Consider the following 25,236-nt stretch of genomic DNA (forward strand, 5'->3'; position numbering starts at 1 on the left):
ATGAATGGATGAATGAACTACAAGAAAGTGACTCAGCTGTTACGTAAAGGAGACTGAGGAGGCAAATGCTTCCTGTAGATCAATTCAAAATAACTCTGCGTAATGTTTTTCAAATGGAATTAGAATCAAAGAGCCTAATTAAATTGAAAAGGGATTGAATTAATGAAGTTAGTGTTTTCTCTCCTCTACAGTTTTTCACCTGCCTACTGGTGATATTTGCTGCTGAAGTAACCACTGGAGTATTTGCCTTTATAGGCAAGGGTGTAGTAAGTAAAAATGACTTCCAGTGTTTTCTGCATGATGGTTAAAGTGTTCTCTTTATGATGAAGGATATGAAAATATCAATACCCACAATAATATTAAGAAACCAAATAACCACCAAGATTATAGTTTAAGCAGAACTTCTTGACCTAGACGTGATGGACAGAGCTGAGCATATGTGTCTGAGTGTGCACGCGTATGCATGTGCACATGTTTCTGGGGAGACGGTCCATAGCTTGCAGTAGATTTATCCAAGGACCTTGATCCAGAGAAATAAATAAGTAAGCATCTCTGGCTTAAGATTAAGCCCAGTTTAAAATGGAGGTAGTGGTTAGATTGGAGACATGGGGAAGAGGGACGGGGAAGAGCCTGCACTTTCAACGCTTGTTAGACTTAGACCGTCATTTGTCCTTCAGACGTGGCCTGGACAGAGACTGTGTTGTTACCAAAGAATAAAGCCTGACCTACTGTGTGCTGGGTGGTTTACATTTGCTGCCTGAATGATAGGTGTCCAGAATAAGCTATTAGGAGAACCCACAGAGGAAGTGGCCTTCTTAGACAGGTAAAACAGACTGGAAAAGAGGAATGAAATGGAAAAGGAGGAAGAATGGAACCTTAAGTTTACCGCAATTCAGATAAATTCATGTGCCGTCAATATTGTGTTTATGATCTTATTTTAGATGAGAAAAAATGGTAAAAATGTAGAATAAGTAAAGGACACCTCCTTTGGAATTTTTCTAAAGTAGCTAGTTATATTTGTAGGTTAGTTTCAATTCAATTCCATACAGAATTAGAATTGGATCTTAGGACTTTTTGAGATCTTTGTGGATTTAGGGGTTACAGACCTTTACACTATAAAAAGCATTTAATAAGTTCTATATGATATTTCAGTGTAGAAACATTTTGCCTTAGTGATGAACACCTTTTAAACCATGTCGTGAAAGAACTTGAGTACTTTTAACCAGTGGAGTATCAGCAAGGCATAGGACCCAAACCTGGCTGTACGTTAGGAACACATGGTGGAGGGAGGCGGCAGGAATCTGGGCCCCAGGTAATGCTGATGCCAGCTCAGGTTGGGAACCTCCACTCTTTAAGAAATTCTTCAAGTCCATGAGTCTTCCATCCTGAAAAGCATCTTAGATACTCCAGAATATAATCTCTTCCATATGTGCAGAACTATCTTAACTGCCCCATGGGGTTTCTAAGGAGTAGCCGGTGGATTTGAACTGCTGACCTTTTGGTTAGCAGCTAAGCTCTTAAGCACTGCACCAGCTGAAAATACAGATAAACGTATGGAAAGACAGTATTTTTAAAGGGTGTAGAAGAGGAGATTTTCCTTGACAAAGGAAAACGTTTAAAATTCCCCACTTGTTTTCCCTTCCATTTACCTGGTATTTTTTCAGGCTATACGGCATGTTCAGACCATGTATGAAGAGGCTTACAATGATTACCTGAAAGACAAGGGAAAGGGAAATGGGACGCTCATCACCTTCCACTCAACGGTAAGTAACTATGCTTCTTTCTTAAAATGGCATCTTCTTTTAAAAATTATGCATGAGCCAGGTTCTCTCTAATCATTTTGATTAAGAATAAAAATAAGCCCAGTCAAGTCAAGCAGCACCTCCTATCTTAGCCCTTATGAGAGCTGTAGTGTGCATTGGATGCAGAACCCTAGAGGAGAAAGAGTCCCAACACACAGAGGTCACAAGAGGAAGTCAGGATATGTGTCCAAAACAGATAAAAGAGCACAAACAGGAACACAGAGAAAGCAGCCTAAATAAATATGTTAAAAATAACCAAAACTCAAGGAAATTTGAGCACAAGGTTTATTCTGAGTAGTAATTCTGTATGCATGTAGGGAGACCATTTTGATTCTAGAAAAAGCAAATGGCTCGAAGAAACTAGGTACAATGAGACATAATGAGAAGAGAAGGGAGAAATATAGAAGGTCAACCATTGGCTAAGCTTAAAAAAAAAAAAAAGCTTAACATGATTGATTTAACCCTGCCCTCCCCCTTTTACTGAGATCAACTAGTATAGGGCCACTAGGTGGCCTCTGGCCCTCCACCCAGCCATATCTTTTGAAATTCAAATTCAGTAACCCTGGCTTCAAACTGGAATTAAAGGATTTGCAACTTTGGGTGAAAGAGAAGCTGCTGACACATTAATTTTGGTCAGGGATTTCTTTAAAGTATTTGGTTTTGTGGGTAAGAAAACCCCAAAATCAAGGCAGGAAATCTGCTCTTGATTTCTCTCTGACAAATGTCAAGTTCTCTAGGATAGCATTGTGGTATAACAGAAACAACTGTGTCTTCAATTCAGAAAAGCTCATTTCCAGAGATGACTCTTCCACTTAACACTTTCGTGACCAGGAGCTGGTTACTTAGCCTCCCTGATACTCACTCAGCTCCCTGCTTTGTAAAATGAAGGGTCATATGAGATAGCCATGCTCCCTTTCTTCTCTAACATTCTGAGGGAACATGCTGTCCTTAGAGTAGAGTGGTCAAAGCTCCAGGGCGTTAGTCAGGGATGGCTTTACAAGGAGATGGGCAAGGCCAGGGTTGGGCGGATTTCTTAAACACTGTGATTTGGAGAAGCAGTTATGAACTCCTGTGCCAAGTGTATCCCAGTTCTTCTTTGTGACAAGAGTGTCTTGGAAAGGCCACCAAATTAGCTGCCAAGCACTTATAATGTTTCACCTCAGCTGCCCCAAGTACATCAAGCTACATACAAGTTCCTCTGTGTTTCAAGGGACATCCCCAAGGCATGATACCTGTTTGCCCATCAGTCCTCAAACTCTGGTCTTCTGGCCCCTGGGACTTAGTGTGGCCACTTCTTCCCAGACTGTCCCCAGTTAATGTGCCCTTCCTGAAGCTCATAAAATTTCAGCTACCCAGCAGGTTAAATTGCTCCCAGTAGGAAAGAAAGGATCTAAAGGCCCCAATTCCTGCCTAAAAAGCAGCAATTTACACAGACACTGTTAATTAGCTTGCTGCCCTGTTTGGATTGCTTTGAGTCACTTCCTATCATAAAATTCAGACAGCTTTGGAGGTCATTTTCTTATTTTGCCAGCACAATTATGTGATTCTTCGCTCTGTTTCCAGAAATGCTGGTTTGTGTTGCCATGACTGGGGCTTCATGGCCACCTTATTACCTCAGCCACCCTAGTCATTAGCAGTGATCCCCAGCTCGTAGCTGCTGCTTCTTCCTCTGTGTCCTAAACTCTCTCTTCTGACTCTAGTTTCAGTGCTGTGGAAAAGAAAGCTCTGAACAGGTCCAACCCACATGCCCAAAGGAGCTTCTAAAACACAAGGTGAGTCCCTCAACCAGCATCCTATCCTACCTGTAGTGTAAAATGGTACTTGCCCTCAGAGGAGGAGGGAGGGATGCTCAGGTCCTACGTCTGAGATTCTAGGAGGCCTCCTCCTAGGGCCTTCTGTGCCTAGGCTTTATTTATGAAAATAAGTGAAGTAATGCTGAGTTACAGTCTCTCAGTATCCTGGGGGATGATGTGTGCTAACTTGCCAGTAACGATGCAAAGGATTTCTGGCCTTAATTAAATTCACCAGGGCTGGAGGTGTGCATGCTAAGAATGCTGCCCCACACCTCTCCATGGGAATTACAGCACTGATAAACATTTTACTTGTTTAGTGCCATGTCTCAGGCACTATGCTAGGTTCTGGGAACTCCAAGATCCAAAAGGCATGAGCTCTCTGCCCTCAGTACCCTCACAGACTAGTCAGGGGAGATGGTGATATGACAGAAGTCTGTACTGGGTACCCTGGAGACACAAAGGAGTTAGGAAAGGCTTTATACAGGAGGGGATCCTTGAGCTCGGTTTTGACAAGGGAAGGTCATGCCAGGCCCAGAAAGCAGCAAGAACAGAAGCACGGTGGTATGAAACTCCAGGCTTGCAGAATAAGGAATTCAAAGGGAATAGTGAGTGATGTGTTCAGAGAGGCAGCAAAGGCGTGATTTTATACCTGGAGGTTTGGAGGAACCATTGCTTTCAGCAGAGAATTAAAATAATCAGTTTTGCACTTTAGAAAGAATACTCAGGCTGCTGGTGGCACAATGGTTAAGTGCTCAGCTGCTAACCAAAAGGTCAGCAGTTGGAACCCACCAGTGGCTCCATGGAAGAAAGACCTGGCAGTCTGCACCTTCAAATAATACCCCCTGGGAAACCGTATGGGGTAGTTCTACTCTGTCATATAGCATCATACAGTGTGAAAAGTAGAATGGAAGGCTGGAGACTAAGGGAGAGACTACCTGGGGGACACTTGTGGTCACCCTGATAAAAGAAGCTAAGGGGCTAACAGGTCACAAACAGTGGAGATGGAGAGGAAGCGATAGATTCGAGAACTGTTCAGGAGGTAGAATCAATAGGCCTGGTGACTTATTGAGTGTAAGCAGGGAGTGAAAGGGAGGAGGCTAAGATTTGCAGATTTTGGCTTGGGGGACTGGGCTGTTAGAGGGTCCACTCACTGAGACAGGCAAATATAGGAAAAGATGCAGATCGTGGGGGCAGATGACAGTTTCCTTTTTGGTCAGGTTTACACTTTAGGTGCCTGCAGGACTTACAGGCAGTCTGAGCTGCAGACATGGGTGTAGGAACTCCTGGCATATTGGTGGTAGTTGAAGCCGTAAGAGTGGATGAGAACACCCAGGGAGCATGTGTAGAGTAAGGAAAGAGATGGGCTGAGGACACTAAGCAAACGTAGAAAGACCAAAGTTTATTAGTGGTTATCAGGGGCGAGAGGGCGGGGAAAGGTTGGGTGGATTAACAGTGAGGGAAAAATCACACTGATTGAGGAGAGGGTTGCACAGCCAATTATTGTAATTGCTGTCAATAAGTTGTACACCTGTAAAAAGTTGAATTGGCAAAAGTTGTGTGATAGATATATTTACAAAAAAAGAATAGCAGCCGAGGCTGCCTGTGTACAACCAAACACCTCATGGGATTTGTTTCCTTGGTGTGGAGGTTTAAGGTCATGGTTTCATGGGATATCCTAGTTTATTGGCCTGATAACATGTTTAGTGCTTCCGTTCTACCTCCCAGTTTGTTGCGTAGTGCCTGGGGTCTTAAAAGCTTGGAAGTGGCCATGGAAGGCAGAACAATTGGTCTCTATTCACCTGGGGCAACAGGACGGAGAGTCAGGAATAGGAGGAGGATATGGAAAGTGTGGCTACTTGCCTCCGTGAACAACTGCATCCTTTGCCACGAGACCGGAACTGGATGGTGCCTGGCTACCATTACTGAATGTTTTCATCAAAGATTCTATAGAAGAATTCTGATGAAAAGGGGGAAAATGGAGAACAGAATTTCAAATTTTCATGGAAGCCAGACTTTCTGGAGCCATGGAGGCTGGATGGACCCCTGAAACTATTGCTCTGAAATAATCTTTAAATGTTAACCAAAAGTATCCCCTGAAGTCTTCTTAAAACCAAACAATAGTTCAGCTTAACTAATAAAATGTCTGTCTTGAGCATTACACTTTTTTAAGAACTACCTATATGGGATCAAAGTGACAACAGCAATTCGAGAGATTAGACAGGAACCTTAGGGATAGTAACTTTATGTTACTGGGGGAGGAACAATTCAGAAAAGGAGGGTGAGAATGGACGCACAACTCCAAGAATGTAATCAATGTCACTGAATTATAAATGTAGACATGGTTGAATTAGTGCATGTTTTGCTGTGTATATACTCAACAAGAACAACAAAATTCTGATAGAACTAAGTTAAAAAAAAAATAGTACAAGATATAGTGAAGGAAGGAGTCAGAGTCAGGGGAGAGTCCAAAGACAGTGGCATGTAAGAAACCAAGGGAGGAAATAAAACCCAGTTCCAGTGCCATCGAGTCGAGGAAATAGTTATCCATAAAATCAAATGCTGGGACAAGGACAGGTTAAATGAAGACTGAAAATAGTTCGCTGGATTTGGTGTTAGAAGATGATTAGTGACTTTTGCCAGACAGAGCAGTGAAGTGGTTGGGGAAAACACAAGTACAGTGGAGGAAAGAGGAAGGAAATGAGGGAATATGGGGACAATGAGAGATACTTTAGGCATTTGGCTCTGAAGGGATGAATGAGATTTTAGTTCCAGCTCACGCCATGAATCATCCATCGAATGTTTATTGAGTCCTTCTGAGGCTTCTGAAATTAACAAGGCACAGCCACTACCCTCAAGGTGCCCACCGTCGTCTGGGGAGACATGTAAGCAAGCCTTAACATCACACGGGGTGAACAAGGGCTACGCTGGAGAGAGCATGTCAGACTCACTCAGGTGCATGGGAGTTGAGGGCTCACGTGAGGCTTTCCTGATGTGGTTCTTAGGACGAGTTTTGAAGGATGAATGGGAATCCAGGCAGCAAACAAAAGTGGGTGGGGTATTCCAGGCAGAGGGGGCAGGCAAAGACAGGGAAGCAAGAGAAGGTAGGTGTATTCAAGTAAATACAGGCAATGGGAGTGGCTGAAAGTCCAAGGTGCCTGTGGGAGGGGAGCAGTTTTTGAAGCGCTCAAATACTCTTGTGAAGCCAAGAGTTCAGAGTTCACACTGCAAGCTTAAGAAGGCATTGAAGGTAGAATCTGAAGTAAGAAGGGGACATCATCAAATTTACACTTTAATGAGGTTACTCTAGTTGCAGTGCGGAGGATTGATGGGAAATGAATAACCTGGAGCTGAGGAGACCAGTTGCGAAGGCTGCTCTCGTTGTCAGCCAAGAGACATTAGCTGGTAACCAGCTGGAATGAGCGGCAGGAATGAAGAGGAGAAAGTCATTTAGAAAGTAAAATCTTCAGAACCTGGTAACCAGCTAGATAAGAGAGAAGAAAAGAGAATCCGCTGCTGGGTTTCTGGCTTCAATACCTGGAGAGATGATGGCATTGTTTGTTGAGCTGAGGACTAGAGGATAAGGAGCAAATTTGGGAGAAAAGAAAGTGAGTTTAGTGTTATACATGCTAATTTTGAGGAGTCAGTGGAACTTCCAACTGGAAATGTCCAGTAGACAGTTGGAAAATCTAGTATGTGACTCAGGAGAGAGGTTTGGATGTCTGTACTTTATGGTAATTTTGAAGCTGTAGGTATGAATTTGATCCATTAGGTCTGGAAGAAACTGACAAGGGTAGAACCCTGGGGAACAATATTTAAGGGTGAGCAGAGAAAGGGTTTCCAAACAAGGAAACTGGGGAGGAGCAACGAGACAGACAGAAGGAGACCCTAGCAAGTATGCTGTGGGTACCGTGGAAGGAGGAAATGGCCACCAGCATCAGGTGCTGTTGTTGAGGTCACGTCAGCATTTATTGACCAACTACCGTACATGAATACAAAGATGAGTTACACAAACCCACTACTCTGAAGGAACTTGCAGTCTAACTAAAGAGAGGAACACAGAACTAGATGAAGTGCTGTAACAGAGATATCCACAGAGTGTGCATGGTGCTATGAAAGCACGGAGCAGCACTTAGGAGAGGCCAGAAGTTGGGGGATCAGGGACGGCTCCCCGGGGGGCAATGATGTATCAGCTAAATCTCCAAGTATAAGAAGCACGCAAGCACTGGGCAGTAGAGGGGCCGGAGGAAGACTGCCTGCAGGGGAACAGTGTAAGCAATGACACAGAAGCAAAAAACATGATGGTTTGTCTGGGGAACTAAAAGCCCGAGAAGGTCCAATAAGACAACTACTGAAAAACTGACAGGATTTACAGTTAAGGAAGCAATTGGTGAACCTTGACGAGAGCAGTTTCCGGGAAGGAGGGAAGACAGAGCCCAGGCTGCAGGACACGAGATGTGCAGAGGGGGGCACCCTTTCAGGTGGTTTGGCTGTAGGCAGAGGACACGAAAAGAGAGTTCATAAAAGACAAAATACAAATTACCATTAAACACACACAAAAAAAGTATGTGATTAATGATAATTGTAAGAATTAATAGCAAATTTGAATGAAGAGATGCCATTTTTTTTAACCTATAAAATTGGCCAACTTTTCTTTAATACTAATGCACAGAGTTGGCAAGGGTGATGTGAAATGAGCATTGTCAGAGACATTGGGACAGGGATTTTAGAGGTCAGTACGACCGTGTAAGGTTGGAGGGTTAAGTATGTTCATGCTCTTTGATTCAGAATTTTCACATCCCAGAGTTACTCTAAAGAAAAAAAAAAAATCTGAGATGTGAACGGAGATTTAGTGCGACAGGATTCATTGCAGTGTCATTTATAAGAACGGAATATTGGATAGGCCCTCAGTGTGTAACTCTGGGGAACTGTTCAAAGAAATTATGGCACACTCATATGATGAAATGTTTTACAGCCATTAAGAATCAGGATATCAAGGAATTTTTAATGAAACAGGACATTTTTGAAGTTGTATTTTAAAGTTGTAAAAACACACGGCCATATATAAAGGATGAACTAAGTGTGGGAGTATATTTGTGTGTGTAAGAAAACTCACCAAAAATGTTACGTATTATCTTTAGCGTTAGGAGTACAGATGATTTTTATTTTCTGCTTTTTACGTTATCTGTTTTCCAAATGTCTTCAATAACCATTTATTCCTTTTATAATTAAGCAAAAACTAATATGTATTTTGTTGGTTTGTTTTCCACAAAAAGAGGCTGCCTGAGAAGGAGAAGAGAGAATATGGGCAGAGCTCGAGGGGGACTGTCCTAGGAGAGGGGGTTTGTTTCCATTGATTGAACAACTTGAGCATGGTGTTATGTGATGAGTGGAATGTCAGTAGAGAAGAGGCCAAAGGTACAGGAAGGAGATGAGAGAATGAGATCCAGAGCCTGTAAAGGAGTTAACTTTCAGCAGAGAAAGGGCACCTGTGAGAGGAAAAGAAGGAAGGAGTGGCACTGCCTTGTTGACTTGGTCTTCTCAGTCCCTGCGACAGTCCTGGCACTGAATGAGTGGAGCATCTAAGCTTATAGGGGAGGGAGAGGAAAGTTGGAAGAACTGCTGTAAGTTGACTCTCATTTTTGCCAGGAAGTAAGGGAGCCACTGTCTAGAGCAGTAGTTCTCAAACTTTTACCATACTGTATTAGAATTATCTTTTATGGGCTTGTGTCCTTCTCTAAGCTGTGAGCTCTCTGAGAGCAGAAACCATGTCTTATTTATCTCCATATCCCCACCCCTATTCCAGCGATTGATACAAGGTAGATACTGAGGAAATGTTCATTGAATGAATGAACAATGTGATAGCGGACATGAGGGGAGTGGTGAGGGCTTGGTGTAGCTTCCCTGGGGATCGGACGGAGCCGACCAGGGACAAATAAAATGGTTTGAGCAGATGGAAGACTCAGCTGGGTTTGAGCAAACCTCTGTACTTAAGAGGATTCCAAATAGAAGCTTTTGAAGCTGGGAAGACTAATTATGCTTACAGGTAATCTTCTATCCTTGTCCAGTTTTCCCCTCCATCAAGGAGAGTTCTTTGAACCCAACCTTCAGGGGTCTCTTAGGGGAACAGATGAGAGGATAAGGACCCACCTAGCCCAGCTCGGCCACCATAGAAGAGAGGGGCCCTCCAGCTCCCAACACTTGGCTTCCCTAAGTTTAATTTGAACCTGTACAGACTTTGGTTCCCTAATGGGTAATACCAGCTGATGTAATAAATTAGATCGAGTATTTAGAAAGGCTTTTAAACTATAAATTATAATCCAAAAGCAATGGGTTATTATTTTAGGGATTTTTACTCACTATTCTTTGCTGAAGGTAAGAAGCCCCCAAATTTTAAATGCCCCAGATGCCAGAACTGCTTCCTGCAGCCGGGTTTCAAGACTCTAAAGCAGCCACTGGCCTAAACAGGAAAATCCCACCAAAAGGAGAGAATTATATCTTTTTTCCCCAAATTACGTTTTTGCTTTAAGGTTCCCAGGATGATGGTACCCGAGAGGGATGGTTTAGATATTGGTAGCAGCTGGTGTGGATAGTTACCCTGATTAACCTTCGCAGGATGGTCTGTAGAGAAGCAAGGGAGTGGGCCAGGGCGATTTCATGGATAGAATCAGTTGTTATTCCCGACATTTTTTTTTTTTTTTTTCAGAATTGCATTGATGAAATTGAGACCGTAATCAGTGTTAAGCTCCAGCTCGTCGGAATTGTCGGTATTGGAATTGCAGGTCTCACGGTGAGAAAGTTCCAGAACTTACCTCTTTTGCCTTGAACATTTTACTTCTCTTCAAGCGTGATTTGGCAGTATCCTATGAGCTTTTTCTCATAAAGTACAAAGACATTTGTTCACAGGAACCTCTCCTAATAGCAAAGCCAATTAGATGCATCAATACAACTTTCAACTTGAATGTAATCATGACCTTGAGCTTATCATTGCAATAGCTTCCCATTTTAAGGCTACCCAGTTTAAACTAGATAAGTGACTTTCAATTCTGGGTTTCTTCTTACCGTCAAACATTCTTACTACTGTAATATCAGGTCTCTCACCTGTGATGTGAAAAGGCAGTAGAGTATCGGGATTGATAGTACCAGCTTGGGCATCACGCTGTCGGGATTCAACTCCTGGCTCCATTACTTATAAGCTCTGGGACCTGGAGACAGTTTCTCTGTGCCTCAATTCTGTCATCTGTAAAAGAGGGATTTTAATATACCGACCTCATTGGATTATGATGAAAATTAAATGAGATAATAGGTATAAAGTGCTAATGATATATTAAAGGAATTAATTCATATAAAGTGTCTATCACACTCGATAAATGCTAGCTCTGTAAAATTTGAGGGTTTCCAAACCCAAAATTCAGGCAAAGGGAATATCATATGCAAAGATGTGATGTATAGTGCATCCAGGCACCTGCAGCTGCTTCAGTACTGCTAAAGGACAAAAAAAGGGTGTGCTAGAAGAATTGATAGGGGCAGAAGGGCGTGGTAGGAGTAGCGAGAGATGGCACTGGAGAAGTTATCTGGATTATATAATAGAGGTCTGTGTTTGCCCCTTTAAAGAGCCTGGGCTTTATCCTTAAGCCAAAGGGGTGTTACCAAGCGTTACAAGGACAAAGGGTAACAGTGTGGAGGAAAGGTTGAAGGGAGACAACGCTGGAGTCAGGGAGGCCAGTTAAGAGGTGATTTCTACTGTCCAGGAGTTAGGCAATAGTAGCTAACGTGCTTACTCTGTAGCCCTCTATATATTAACTCACGGCCTAATCTAAACGGAGGGCAATGGGAATTATCAGGAACTCAATGAATCCGCAGTGCTCAGGGTACCCACAAGCACCCTTCGCCTTTTTGGTATTTAGAGCACAGAGAGGTGGGACAGTGGGTGGAAATACAGTGCCTCCAAATCCAGGGGCATCTCTCAGGCCCTCCCTATCTGCTCTGGTGCTAGCCTGATGGCCACTCTGTGCTCCCCACGGGCAGTCCTGGGGTACAAGTTTTGAAAATGTTCTACATTATGGAGGCATCGAATAGACCCTCCTAAACAATTCCCTGATCTCAACGAATGAGCAGCCTAAAAGTGGCCACCACTGACTCCTGACTGTGGCAGGCTGAGGCTGAAGAGGTTTCTTTCCGAGGGGATTCCCTCAGAGTTCAACCATAATAAGGTGGGGGTTGCATCAAACCTGGCAACCACGGTAATGGGAAGCGCCCTCTGTTGGCCATCTGGAATTAGCACCCGGTACAGTTTTTTCTTCAGTGCTTTTCTTTGTAAGTTTCACAGAATAATCAGTTAACCAAACGTCCTTTAGGTGTCTCCCCTGCCACACGCTGGTTCTGAGTTCTGTCAGCCAGAAGTTTGAAATCCTGCTCCTGATGATTCCCTTACCATAAGCTCCCTTCCCTCCCAAAAAATAAAAAGATCATATGTGCTATTTTGAAATTAGCATTCCAAGTTCGTAGTCTGACAGGATAGGACTAAGGAGAGAACCAGAAAATTATGGGACCAATTTTTTAAAGAACACTGACAATAGTTTTTAAACATTGTACACCCACAGGTGGGATTTCACTGGCTCTACAAAATTGTAGGGGAAGTGAGCAAGAGCAAGAAAGGTCTTTTGTCATCCTTCCATTCAAATTATCTTAAGTGGCATGGATTTTGCCCAACTATTTGGCCTCTCAAAGAACTTTCCAAGAGAGAGAAAGAAGTCAGTAACCCCATGGTCAAACACCTCAGCTTATGGTAAAACTGTTGAGTTAAACAGTGAAGCAACATTTGTACTAGAAATGGGCCACAAAAAAAAAAAAAAAAATTAGAGAAGAAATGGACCAGGAATGAATAAATGCTTTTTAATATGTGGTCACCGTTGCAAAAAGTCAAAACTTTTCTGACAATAGAAAGCTAATTAGAACGCAAGAGTATTTAAGCAACATATTTTTCAAAATATATAAAAGAGATACAAGATCTGGTATTTACCTGAAATATAAAATCACAAAACCAGTAGTGTATCTGTCTGCTTTACAGTTATTAAGAACTCTTCTTTAAGCTAGAAACAGGGCTTTTTTCTTAAAGTCCTTGTTATTTGTTAACGGCAATAATGTAGTAGTAGTGCATTTTAAACGGTTAATGTGGAAATCCTTAACCAGTAGCCATTTTTAAGTATATATAAAAATGCCATTTCTAACCGGTGAGTATTGATTAACTTAAGTTAGACATGCAGGCAGTTTTCAGACACATATGCAAGTCACTAACATGCGGACCCTTCTGTTTCAGATCTTTGGCATGATATTCAGCATGGTCCTTTGCTGTGCAATACGAAACTCGCAAGATGTGATATGAAGCCACTTCTACATGAAAATTACAATCGAAAGCTTTCATACTAAATGTCATGGGAGCTGCCTTCCGGCTCATTTTTAATATCCAAAGGACATTAAGACCTGAAAGTAATTTGGTATCAATTGTACATTTGCACATGTTTGTATGGAGGGCTCACTACTGGCTTGCCCTTTGGGTGAATGCCTATGTCCTGACTGAGAGCATGTTATGTGTGGGTGAGTGTTTCTGGTATATGCATTGCAGATAATGAGAGCTGTTGGCTGGGAATTCCTAATTTTTGTTGTGGAAAGGGAGTAACCTATTTAACAACCAAAAAAAAAAAAAAAAAAAAAGAATCAAAAGTTTTGATAAACTTTCAGAATTTGCCAGTTCAGAAAACTTGATAAATGGTCAGTTTCTCAAACTCTAGCCGTGGAAAGTCGGGTACAGAGAATTCAGGGATTTCTAGAAAATGGTGTCAAGAAACTACAGGCTTTGAGAGATCACAGTGGAATGTTAAAACTGACCGTCTAAGTTGTGTGTAAGGATTTCCTTTTTTTGTATACATGCTATCCCCAGAATGTAGTAAACACAGCTTTAAAACTAAACACACCAGTGAAACTAAATATAGCATGGAAAATCTAATGTGAGCAACTCATGCTTTCCTAGTGTTTTTAAAAACAAAAAAAAACCTCCCTCTGGAAATAGCAGTCACATAGACAATCATGTGCCCTAAAAAAGTGAGTGTTTTTAGGACAAAAAAAAAAAAGAAAAGAAAAAACTTGTAACAGCTTTTTATAGAAATATTTTTGTTCTCAGACGAAGACATGTACATATTGCTGTACTACTTTTCCTTTTCTGACTTTGCTCTGAATTCTGCAACCCTTACATCCTCAGAGTGGCTTTTATCTCGGACTTCTCTGTGTTTCTCCAGATGTAAGGCTAGAAAGACTAAAGCAAGAGGCCTGGCAGTTGCAAATTGTGGGGAAGAGAATCTTTACCAGCACTGTATCTTTGAAATACCTCATAACTTGAGTTTACGTATTTTCCTTTTTTTGTGTGTGTATTCTTATTTATTCACTTAGAGAATTCTTTTCCCTAGATTAAGAACTACAGTTTTCCCCACTTAAAATAAATAAAACAAAATCCAACTTAATTCATATATTATCTCATGAGCATTCTTGGCCAAACTAAAAAAATAATAACAATACACAAAAAAGCAATAGAAAAGCATCCTCGCCTGGGTGTGTGCACACAAGAGGGACAAGCTAAGGAAACAAGAATACTTATACACACACACACAACATAAATGTGTCCTTTCTGTACAAATCCCTTAAGAGAATAAAATTTTCAGCTCCTTTTATGGCTTTAATGATTGATTTTAGGTACGTAAACCCAAATGTAGAGTTCCTGGGTGGTGTGAACGGTTAAGCACTTGGCTACGAGCTGAGCGGTTCAAACCCACCTAGAGGTGCCTTGGAAGACACACGTGGCTGGCAACCTCCTTCTGAAAGGTCAAAGCCTTGAAAACCCCATGGAACACAGTTCTACTCTGCACACATGGGGTCACCATGAGTTGGACTCTCCGTGGCAGCTAACAACAATGACAACAGCAAACCCAAATTTAGGATGTGAATTGGCATATTAGTAACTTTCAACAACTTCATTGCTGTTGTTGTTAGGTCATTTTGAGGCGGTTTTCAATTCATAACGTCCCAATGTGACAGAGTAGAACTGCTGCATAGGGTTTCCTATACTGTAACTTTTACATAAGCAGATTGCGAAGTCTTTTCTCCCACGGAGTCACTGGGTGAATTCGAACTGCCAGCCTTTCAGTTAGCAGCCAAGTGCTTAACCATTGCATCACCAGGGCTTCTAACAACTTGGTACTCCAAATCATGGAGTTTTGTTTTTTGTTTTTCTTTAATTACATTTAAAAGTGCCACAACAAAGTGAAAGTATGGGGGACTGGGACACCCCAGGTGAGTGTGTACACGTGTGAGAAAACAAGTCTCTGGATGTGCACTAAGGGAAAGAAGCTTTTATAAAGCCTTTGCTGAAAAGATATAACTGCTTGAAATATTCTCAGTCCCATAGAAAGCCGCATTTCTCTTTCTGCCACACTTGCTACTACTAACTTTGGAGGAAGCTTTTCTAGGAAAACCCGTCAGATTAGAAGAAGGCTAAAAATTTAATTGTGCATAGCTATTTTACTGTGTCTATTTTTTTTTATAACTAAAGAAAGATTATTTTAAGAAAATCACTTCATGAAATAGATATTTGTACTCCAATAGTTATGAAATGAAACTTTTAAAGCAAAAAAACAGACGACAGTCTAATCTCACTCTCGGTGGCTTTATTCATTAGGTCATTTAGTTCATTTCTCTGCCTGAAGACAGGCGACAGGCCCCAGGGCACACTGAGGGTCATTCCAACTCATCTCTGATTCAACAAAAATGAGTTTCGTTCCATATATGAGTTAACAGCCTTGAAGAAGACTACCATAGTTCAAAATGGGGAAGTGGAGAGCTGTTCCGTATATGGTTAATGTGCCCCTTTTGGGGGTAATTTTTCCAGAATTTGTGCCATGTGTAAAATTAGAGAACTACATCACTAAATGAGGGTAAGCTATACATTTTCTGTATATGTAGAAAGAGAGAGATGTATGTATGTGCGTATGTATATATCTTGAAATATATATACAGGTATGTAACTTGAATATACACATATATGTGTGTATGTGTGTATATATATATTGAAATATATATAACTTGAATGTATATACATATATAAAACTTGAATATATATACACCAAAGTATGTATATATGTGTGTGTATATATTTGAGTTTTATATATATGTATATATGTTCAAGTTATACATATTTCAAGATACATGTATATTTCAAGATATATATATACACACACATATATATTTGTTGTTGTTGTTGTTATTTCTGTTTACTTAAGCTAATTTGAGACCAGACCCAAACATTTCATTAAGCCTCTCTTGCCAAGGCACTAAATTAAAATTTCTTAATGATGACATATTTTAAGTTATTTCAAATTAAATTTTCTAAGAACTGGAATTGATTGTTTGATTTGTCTTAAAATACTATTATATCTTTCTACACACCTTCACACAATTTATCTACATGTCCAACTACCAATCAACCCACACTATGGTGAAAAAGGAAACAGAGTAGTAACTTTTTTATGTTACTATTGGAAGCTGGACAAGCTGTGGTGGCGCAGTGCTTAAGAGCTCGGCTTCTGACCAAAAGGTCGAGAGTTTGAATCCACCAGCCCCTATGGGGCAGTTCTACTCTGTCCTATAGGGTCCCTGTGAGTCAGAATCAACTCAGTGGGCACGGGTTTATTGGGAGCAGGACCTGCCCTTAAAGCAACACCTGCTCTAAGGACTTTGATTTCATATAACTGTATTTCAATTAATATCGTTCTGCCCTAAGTATACTTCTCTTCCCCAGAATAGCTCCTTTGTTATCTGTGGCTCAGTCTGTAAAAATGCACAGTGAATCAAGGTCCAACGTAGACCCCCACACAACCAGCAACAATAGTTGCTCTCCTTTCCCTTTTGAACAACGCTAATAGGTTTGGCTGATGAGAATGAGGTTCATGGGAAGATGGCAGTGAGAGAGCATGCTTACACTTATGAAGTGTTCACCAAAGATTGTAAGAGGAACCCTTGCTGTCATAGGTCAAACATGGTTTCCATGGCCCTATATGCTGCCATTGGGGCTTCCATAGGCCACGGACTTTCCTGGTTCACTGCCACCTTGACATCCCCTTTGGCCACCAGCCCCTCAATTTCAGCAACCCCATTTTTCCCACCCCTGAGAGGGAGTGCTCGTGGGCTCTTGAAGCTAGTAGATTAATTGAATCGTACTTTTGTTTCATTAAAATTAAATTTGTGTATATTTTAAGAGTTCTCCAGGTCTTTGCACATGTCATCATAATACTTTACTTTGTCTTCTCGAGCCGCCCTTTGAAATCTTCAGTTCTTTTACTTCATCATTTTTTCTGTGACGTCCAAGAGCAAGTTTCAGAGTCTTTTCTGACATCAACTTAGGTCTTTTCTTTCTTTCCCATTTTTTTAATGACCTCTTACTTTCTTCATGTATGACATCCTTGATGTCATTCCACAACTCGTCTGGTCTTCAGTCATTAGTGTTCAGTGTGTCAAATCTATTCTTGAAATGGTCTCTAAATTCAGGTGAGACATACTCAAGGTCATACTTTGGCTCCCATGGACTTGTTCTAATTTTCTTCAGTTTCAGCTTGAACTTGCATCTGAGTAATTGATGGTCTGATCCAAAGTCGGCCCCTTGTTCTGACTGATGATATTGAGTTTTTCTATCGTCTCTTACCACAGATGTAGTGGATTTGATTCCTGGTAATTCCATCTGGCGAATTCCATGTGTATCGTCGCCCTTTATGTTGGTGAAAAAAGGTATTTGCAGTGAAGAAATCATTAAGTCTTGCAAAATTCAATCTTGCAATCTCCAGCCTTATTTCTATCACCAAGGCCATATTTTCCAACTACCGATTCTTCTTTGTTTCCAACTTCCGCACTCCAGTCATCACCAGTAATTATCAGTGCATCCTGATTGCATGTTCGATCAATTTCAGACTGCAGAAGTTGTTAAAAGTCTTTAGTTTCTTCATCTTTGGCCTTAGTGGTTGGTGCATAAATTTGAAAAATAGTTGTATTAACTGTTCTTCCTTGTAGGCATATGGATATTATCCTACCACTGACAGTGTTGTACTTCAAGATAGACCTTGAAATGTTCTTTTTGGCGATGAGTGCAATACCGTTCGTCTTCAAGTTGTCATTCCCTGCATAGTAGACCATATGGTTGTCTGATTCAAAATGACCAGTACCAGTCCATTTCAGCTCACTAATGCCTAGGGTACTGATCTTTATGTGTTCCATTTCATTTCTGATGATTTCCAGTTTTCCTAGATTCATACTTCGTACATTCCACATTCCAATTATTAATGGATGTTTCCAGCTGTTTCTTCTCATTTTGAGTTGTGCCATACCAGCAAATAAAGGTCCTGAAAGCTTGACTCCATCCATGTCATTAAGGTAAACTCTTCTTTGAGGAGGCAGCTCTTCCCCAGTCTTGTTTTGAGTGCCTTCCAACCTGGGGGGCTCATCTTCCTGCACTATATCAGACAATGTTCCACTGCTATTCACAAGGTTTTCACTGGTTAATTCTTTTCAGAAGTAGACCGCTGGGCCCTTCTTCCTAGTCTGTGCTTAGTCTGGAAGCTCAGCTGAAACCTGTCTGTCGGGGGTGACCCTGCTGGTATTTGAATACCAGTGACATAGCTTCCAGTATCACAGCAACGCACAAGCCCCCACAGTACAACAAACTGACAGAAACGTAGGGGAAGCCAGGCTTAGCTGAGCCTAAGTGGCATGTCCACCGCCATCAGTCCCATTCAAACAACCTAAACTAACAGTGGGGGTAGGGAAGACCCTCAAAGGAAAATCAAGGTTCAGTTTCCAGAAGAAAAGAAATGGATGCTACACAAGCAGAAGCAGCAGATGGAGGTAGGGTAATAGAATTAGAGAAAGTGAAACCAGAGTTGTCTTAAAGGATAAGTAGGGATTAATCTGGAGAGATGAGAGGGTAGGGAGGAGCTCAAGAGTCAACAGTAAGGATAGAGTGGAAGTTGCCTCAATAAAATAATTTTTATTGTAGTTCTTAAAAAGCAGCAATTTCTTATATAAAGAAGAGCTTCCACTACTTGAAGTTGTATTACTAAGAAGCATCAATTGGTTACCTACCAATAATATTCACCCTGGTACACTCACTCCTAAAGAATTTGGCCATTAGGAAAGCAGAGATTGGAGTTGCACTGATCCCAAATTCAATTAATTATGAAAGAACTCTTTATATTTCAAAGTCAAATGAAAAACAAGAGGTACTTTTTTTTTTAAGCACTGAATCTCAAACTTCTTCTGCCAAGAATCAACTTCTTTAAATTTTAGGTTAAATTTAAAGACCACTGAAGAGGATCTTTCTCCTGTGACACACACAATGATTGCTCACCTTCCCATTTCCAAGCTGTCTATTCATGCTCCCTCTCTTAAACCCAGAGAAAACCAAGGCCCTCTAAAACAGCATTTCTCTCTTCCCCAGTTTCTGGATCCAGTTGAGGCAAATTGTCAGTCATCCCAATCCCTAAACTCTCTCCCCAGTTAGGCAACATCTAATACTAAAGATTATCTGTCCTGTACAGCTCCACTTTCAAGAATAGTTTAATATAATGTATATGGGCATCTATTGCAAATGGATTGCCTTCAGTGGGAGGAAATGAGTAATCTCTGGTGTGCCCACTCTGAGGAACTCTGTGGTCCATGAAGGCACAGGCCCACCACACCCATGCCTAGCCTCTGTGCAGTTTGAAGAAGCCCATTTAAATAATGCCTTCTGAGCTGGACTGTTTATATGAAACCTCCCTAAACTTGTCAGCCTTTCAAGAGTTCAAGTGCTTAGAAAATGTTTTTCAGAATCTATGAATGTCATAGGTGACTAGTGCCTGTTAGGTTTGAATTTTACTCTTTTTCTCTATTAATCAAAGATTTATATCTAATAGACAGTTTTCGGAGAAGTTATATCCTGCAGCTTTAAGTATCCATGCTATCAAGTGATATGAGGCTCTAAAGCCCTAGATCAATATTTGGGGCCATGCTAATTAATAGCGACCCTATAGGACAGAGTAGAGCTCTGTCATAAGGTTTCCTAGGCTGAAATCTTTACAGAAGAGGACTGCCACATCTTTCTCCTGCAGAGCAGCTGATGGGTTCAAACTGCCGACTTTTCAGTTAGCAGCCAAGTGCTTAACTAGTGTGCCACCAGGGCTCCTTGAACTTCAGGTAATACAGTAAAAATAGTGACAGTCCCTGACTCTTTTGTATAGAAAGGTGGAATTACTCCCTCCCTATTGGCAAAGCATGGGCTTGGTATTAACCCATCTATACAACCCTCCCCACCACCCAACACTGTCACATGCGGACATTTGCAAGATAGCTGGAGCCCTGTTTGTGTGGTAGTTAAGAACTCAGCTACTAACCAAAATCCACCATCTGCTCTATGGAAATGGAAGCCCTGTGGGGCAGTTCTACCCTGCCCTATAGGGTCACTATGAGTCGGGATCAACTTGACAGCCATGGGTTTTGGTTTGGTGGCTGAATGCAATCATTGCTGTGGGGTTGGCTAACTCGCCCTGCTTATCAAGGTGATAGTCACCTTGATAGTGGCAGTGTGGATGGAAAAAATGGACAAATACAGGGTAAGTAGTCTTTTTTTGAGGTCAAGTCTGCAGGGCACTGGGTCTGTCTCATTTCACACATCTATTGAAACCAAACTCTCATGAAAGATTGTCTGAGGAAGGAAAAGAGACGTAAACAACTGCTTGCTGAACTTATTTTCCGGAAAACAGTGTTTCAGTATTGATGATGGTTGATTAGAATCAGGATGACTCTATTCTGTTAAATCCCTCAGCACTCTTCCCCGTCCCTAAAATCTTTCATGATTGTTTTCCCTGACATCAAAAGTCAAAACAGGACAAGTTGCTTTCAGTTTAAATGCTGGAGAGTATCTCCTGTCACTTGAATGATTTAGGCTTCCACATGTAAAATGATCGTGGCCTCTTTTCTAGGCTTTGTAGATTGACTTTTTGGGGTATAACTTTTGTTGATCAGTTGGCCCACCAGAGTAATTTAATCAAATAGTTTCTGTAGTGTTTACTGAGTGTTCGTGGAGTTTTATCCAGCACATTCGCATGACTAGGATAAAGCATTATGTTGCAGATTTCACGTGTTCCTTCTTCCCCGCCTCCACACCAACTCTGCTTCTAGCCTTTGGAAGTAGGTGTTTCCAGTACCCTGGTGCCATCGATTCCTTCAGCTTCTGGTCACATTACCATCTCCTCCTAATTCTTAGTGGTCCCATATTCACTTTCTATGATAAGGCAAACATCCTGACCCTCTGTTAGAAGAGTCAGCTGAAGGCTGGCTTCATTAGCCCCTATACCCCCTTTTACTTCCACTCTACCCTCTCATGTGGAAACCATCCTTCATATGAGCTTGAAAGGCTGTTTCACTCGCCTTCCCTTCTAAAGCCCCTTCAGCCCTCTAATGCATGTATGGGTATGTGTATGGATGAAACAGGACTCAAAGTGTACATAAGGTATTGCGAAATATATTGATATTTTATTAGTTTTATTCCAGATAGACACATTAACCAAATTGCAAGTTACATTTCTATTGAAGTTAGACAGAAAACCCCACTGCATAAGATTTCTGAGGTTTGGTACAGTAGTCTGTCTTGATGGCCTCCTGTATACAGTCACTGTAGTCAGTGTTACACTTGCCACACCTACAGCTTACAGCAACAGGGTAGGAGTAATAGGGAGCAACATGGCGTGGGCATCCCGGTATTTCTACAGTCCTGTAGACGAAGTCTCTATATGCACAAACGTTCTGGGACAGAGCATACTTGGGGAGAAACAGCTTGCCATTAATATCCTGAGGAAAAAAACAAAAAAGGGAGTATAATGTGATGGAACTTTCAGAAACATATAGATAATGGAATCAGATAAAAGTCAATTCACTTTTATTTGCTATCAAGTGTCCTCTGACACAAATAGGACCAGGGGAAGGATTCTTCATCCCAATCCCCAATACCAACTGAACATATCCACACTGAATCCCACAGAGATGGAATTGACAATCTTTTATCCCTGATCATGGGAACAAGAATAAGGTTTAAATAAATACGGAGAAGTGAAACCGTTATAAAATATTAAAATAATATTGTAATCTATACATTCTAGATTTAAGGAACCAGTAACAATTACATTTCAGAAATGAGGTTATGATTTATTTCATATTCTTTCTGGATAGGAATAGACTGACTCTAGGTTTATCTAACTGATAGCTAAAAAAAAAGGGAGATGAACTACATACCCGTGTCATACAATATCCAGCACAGATTGTGGTGTTGATAGCTAGGCAATAAGCACACTCCCACCTTTCGACGTGCATTGTGTACTCAGTTGGAACACAAAAAGACATCGTTTGCCCACATATGAAGCCAAAAAGTATGGACATCACGAAGATAGCAGTCATGCTAAATCAAAGATAAAATTAAAGAACCTATTATATGTATCTCTTCAGGACATTCAGAAGGAACACTTGGAGAGAGCTAAAATATATAAAATTGCCAATAATAATAATAACAGCTACCATTTATTAAGTGCCTTCTATGTGTTAGGCCCTAAGTAGGTGCTTTTACATGTTTAATACTCACAGTAACGTTTTAGTACTCTTTGAGGTGTGGCTATGATCCACATACCCTATTGTGTAGAAATTTGCACAACACAAGTCCTATTTGCAAGCCCCTCTAAGCTCTACTGGGCAATGAAATGGCAACCTGAAATGCCACAATGGGAAAGTAGAGGAGATGTGTATGTTAACTAAGTATAAAATAATTCATTCAATGGAAAACCAATCCAAACACCTGCCTCTGTGATTTTAAGAAGTGAGTTAACAATTATACTTCAGGAAGGGCTTTCTCAGAACTGTAGTTTCCTGAAATGTTTGGCTCAATAGCCTAAAAGGCCAACAAACTGGCCGTAATCTAAAAGGGCAAAGAACCCAAGAAGCATGACCAAACTTTGGTGCCATCCCAGTGCATTACCCAGGAATCTTGCCTATAATTCCGTCCATTGCCTTTCAGGGAAGACTCCATAAAGCTGGAGGAAGTCCAGAAAAGGTCCGTTAAAATTACCAGTTATGTTAAGGGGCTATCCCAGAAATCTAGAATTCCCCTTCTGAATCCTTAGGACATCCCTCTAAGGTTGGAGAAGGAAAAATTGGGATAAATAAAAGATCATTTTGCACAGAAGACCTATCTCAAAAAGATTATAGAGACAAAAAATATCAAAAAATATTACAGATACAAAAAATACAGATCAATGTAATAAGAGCAATACAGTCATAGGTGACAGACCCATTATGGGTTAGCCAAAAAAGAAACAAAACAAAACCTGTTGCCTCAAGTCAATTCCAACTCATAGTGGGCAGAGTAGAACTGCCCCATAGGGTTTCCAAGGAGCACCTGGTGGATTTGAACTGCAGACCTTTTTGGTAGCAGCCATAGCTCTTAACCACTATGCCACCAGGGTTTCCAATGGATTAGCCAGGAAAGCTAAGTAAGTTTTGGCTACATGGAAGACAAGATAGGGTTCACTGTATCTGAGGAAAAGCAGACCATGTATCTCAGAAGAGCCAATCTGATGGAGACCTTATTCCGTATCTACCGAACATCATAATGATCTGAATAATGTTATAACATATAATTATTTTAGTTTTGTTACTGAGAGAACATAATCAAATTTCAGACTTCTGAATGTAAGTTGATCACCTCAAAGATTAAGACAACTTTCTTTTTTGTCTTAAAAATATTTTATAGGTAGCTAGGTGTATTTGGATTTTTTTTCCATCTCAAGTATCATTGCCAGAATATAAAATATACATCTTAATGGCAGAGTATTCTTATCTATCAACACAAAATTTTTTTGTTGGTCCTATTAAATAAATTATAATTCACTAAACATTTTTATGTATGAAGATTTTCTCAAACCTGTCAGCTATGATGATACCCCAACATCATTTTTAAGCTAATATATTAAAACTTCTACTCACTGGAACCTCATACATACAACTTAACCAGAGTTTTGTCTTCGTTCAATTTATAAGAAAAGTGAGAACCACATTAAAATAAGTTTTCAGGGATTTATTTTAAATGTCAACTTCCAGTGACTAGTGCTCATTTCAGCCAGTCTCCTACACCTGGATGAGAATTTCAGTTTCATTAAATATAAACATATATTGAGCATCTGAGCCAGACACTGAAAGATACAAAATGGAGAAGACATAATTCTTGTGCTCAAGGACTGACAGTCTATTGGAAAAGATAAATATGAGCACCCAAAAACCAAACTCATTGCCATCGAGTTTATTCCAACTTATTTTTTTTTATAGCAACACTGTAGGACAGAGTAGAACTTTCCCATAGGTTTTCCAAGGCCATAAATCATTTCTGAAGCCAACTGCCACGTGTTTCTCCAGTGGATTCAAACCGTTGGCCTTTTGGTTAGCAGTCAAGAGTTTAACCGCTGTGCCACCATAGCTGGCACTAAATGCTCTGAAAGAGTCCAAATTATGGCTCCCTTACCTACAATTACCAAAGATTCCCTATGTTTACCTCACTCACTTCTGTATAGATAAGGAAGTGAACTAGATACTTTAAGAAGACTTTCCAATATTAAGGGTGAACTCTTCTAAATCTAGTTTTGCATATTCCAGAATTTTTTCGTAGTTTGTTATTTAAATTAAGGCAAGAAAACAAAATTTCTCGCTCCTAGAGTCTTGTGTTCTCAAGCGCTTCACAAATGTGAGCCCCCTTCATGGCATAGAGTTGGTTTCATTTTTTTAGAGCCACATGCTTAGAGGATCTTTTGCAGGGTCTTAAAAACATCAGCTGAGGAAAGGATGTAAAACACTCACCCACTATGCGGATATGGTTCTTGTCTATCTAACCAGCCTGCTACTTACTGGGTTTTCACCATCAGAAGTAATGAATTTCATGTATTCTAACTTCTAGCTCCGTGATTCTATGTAAAGTAGATGCCCAGTAACCTACTGGTAAGAATATTGGTCTATAAATTAAGAAACAGAGTTCTATTTTAAGATCTCCCATGGATCTATGAGAAATTGACTGAAATATTAAATCCGCCTGGGTCTTAGTTTCCCCATCTCAAATAGAAAGAGACAAGTACACCTGACTCTTTTTTAAGTTACTGGATAAAAATTGTTTTGGAAGTTTTACCTGTTACTGCCATATTCACCATGGACACTCTCTACTTTTTCAAAGTTCCTCTTATAAATGCAGGAGTGTAAAACAACAAAAGGAAAAAAACTATTGGCCACAGTAGCTATATAACTTTGTGGACGTAAAGGAGGTAAAAACTATCCTTTTTCTTCCTTATTGAAAATAGTGAAACTTCATCCACAGAATCTTTCCGGTCCACAATTTCCTCACCTAGAAAAGAAAGGCTCAGAGCCCAGAAGATGGTCAGGAAGGTCTTTTCAGCACAGTCTGTGATTCTATATGGTAAATTAGTGTCTGATTCCTGGTTAAGAGCTAGTGACCTGGAATTCTGCTTCCAGATTTAATTGCAGAT

General features: G+C 40.7%; 2 protein-coding genes across 4 annotated transcripts in view; one reads left to right on the plus strand and one right to left on the minus strand.

Annotated features, from left to right (window-relative positions):
* The window catches only part of TSPAN2 (tetraspanin 2), a 50,380-nt gene extending 37,065 nt beyond the window's left edge, over nt 1-13,315 (plus strand). For all 3 annotated transcript variants that reach the window (XM_064282382.1, XM_023547500.2, XM_064282381.1), the window contains 5 exons: nt 192-266; nt 1,665-1,763; nt 3,503-3,574; nt 10,299-10,382; nt 12,912-13,315. In XM_064282382.1, the coding sequence (XP_064138452.1) occupies nt 192-266; nt 1,665-1,763; nt 3,503-3,574; nt 10,299-10,382; nt 12,912-12,977 (396 nt within the window). In that variant the 3' untranslated portion in view covers nt 12,978-13,315. The remainder of the gene's footprint in view (nt 1-191; nt 267-1,664; nt 1,764-3,502; nt 3,575-10,298; nt 10,383-12,911) is intronic.
* A 7,885-nt stretch (nt 13,316-21,200) lies between these two features.
* On the minus strand, nt 21,201-22,117 carry TSHB (thyroid stimulating hormone subunit beta). Its single transcript, XM_023547498.2, has 2 exons — nt 21,956-22,117; nt 21,201-21,514 (listed from the first exon to the last, which is right to left on the minus strand). The coding sequence occupies exons 1-2, from the start codon at nt 22,115-22,117 to the stop codon at nt 21,260-21,262; spliced, it is 417 nt and encodes a 138-aa protein (XP_023403266.1). The 3' UTR covers nt 21,201-21,259.
* Between the last annotated feature and the right edge of the window lie 3,119 nt (nt 22,118-25,236).

Source organism: Loxodonta africana, chromosome 3 (genome assembly GCF_030014295.1).
Source record: "Loxodonta africana isolate mLoxAfr1 chromosome 3, mLoxAfr1.hap2, whole genome shotgun sequence".
NCBI classification, from domain to species: domain Eukaryota; kingdom Metazoa; phylum Chordata; class Mammalia; order Proboscidea; family Elephantidae; genus Loxodonta; species Loxodonta africana.

Coding starts and splice junctions, on each gene's coding strand:
- TSHB (XM_023547498.2), bottom strand. CDS start 22,117: ATGACTGCTATCTTCGTGATGTCCATACTTTTTGGCTTCATATGTGGG. Junction 21,515..21,955: donor CTGGATATTGTATGACACGG/GTATGTAGTTCA, acceptor TTTTTTCCTCAG/GATATTAATGGCAAGCTGTT.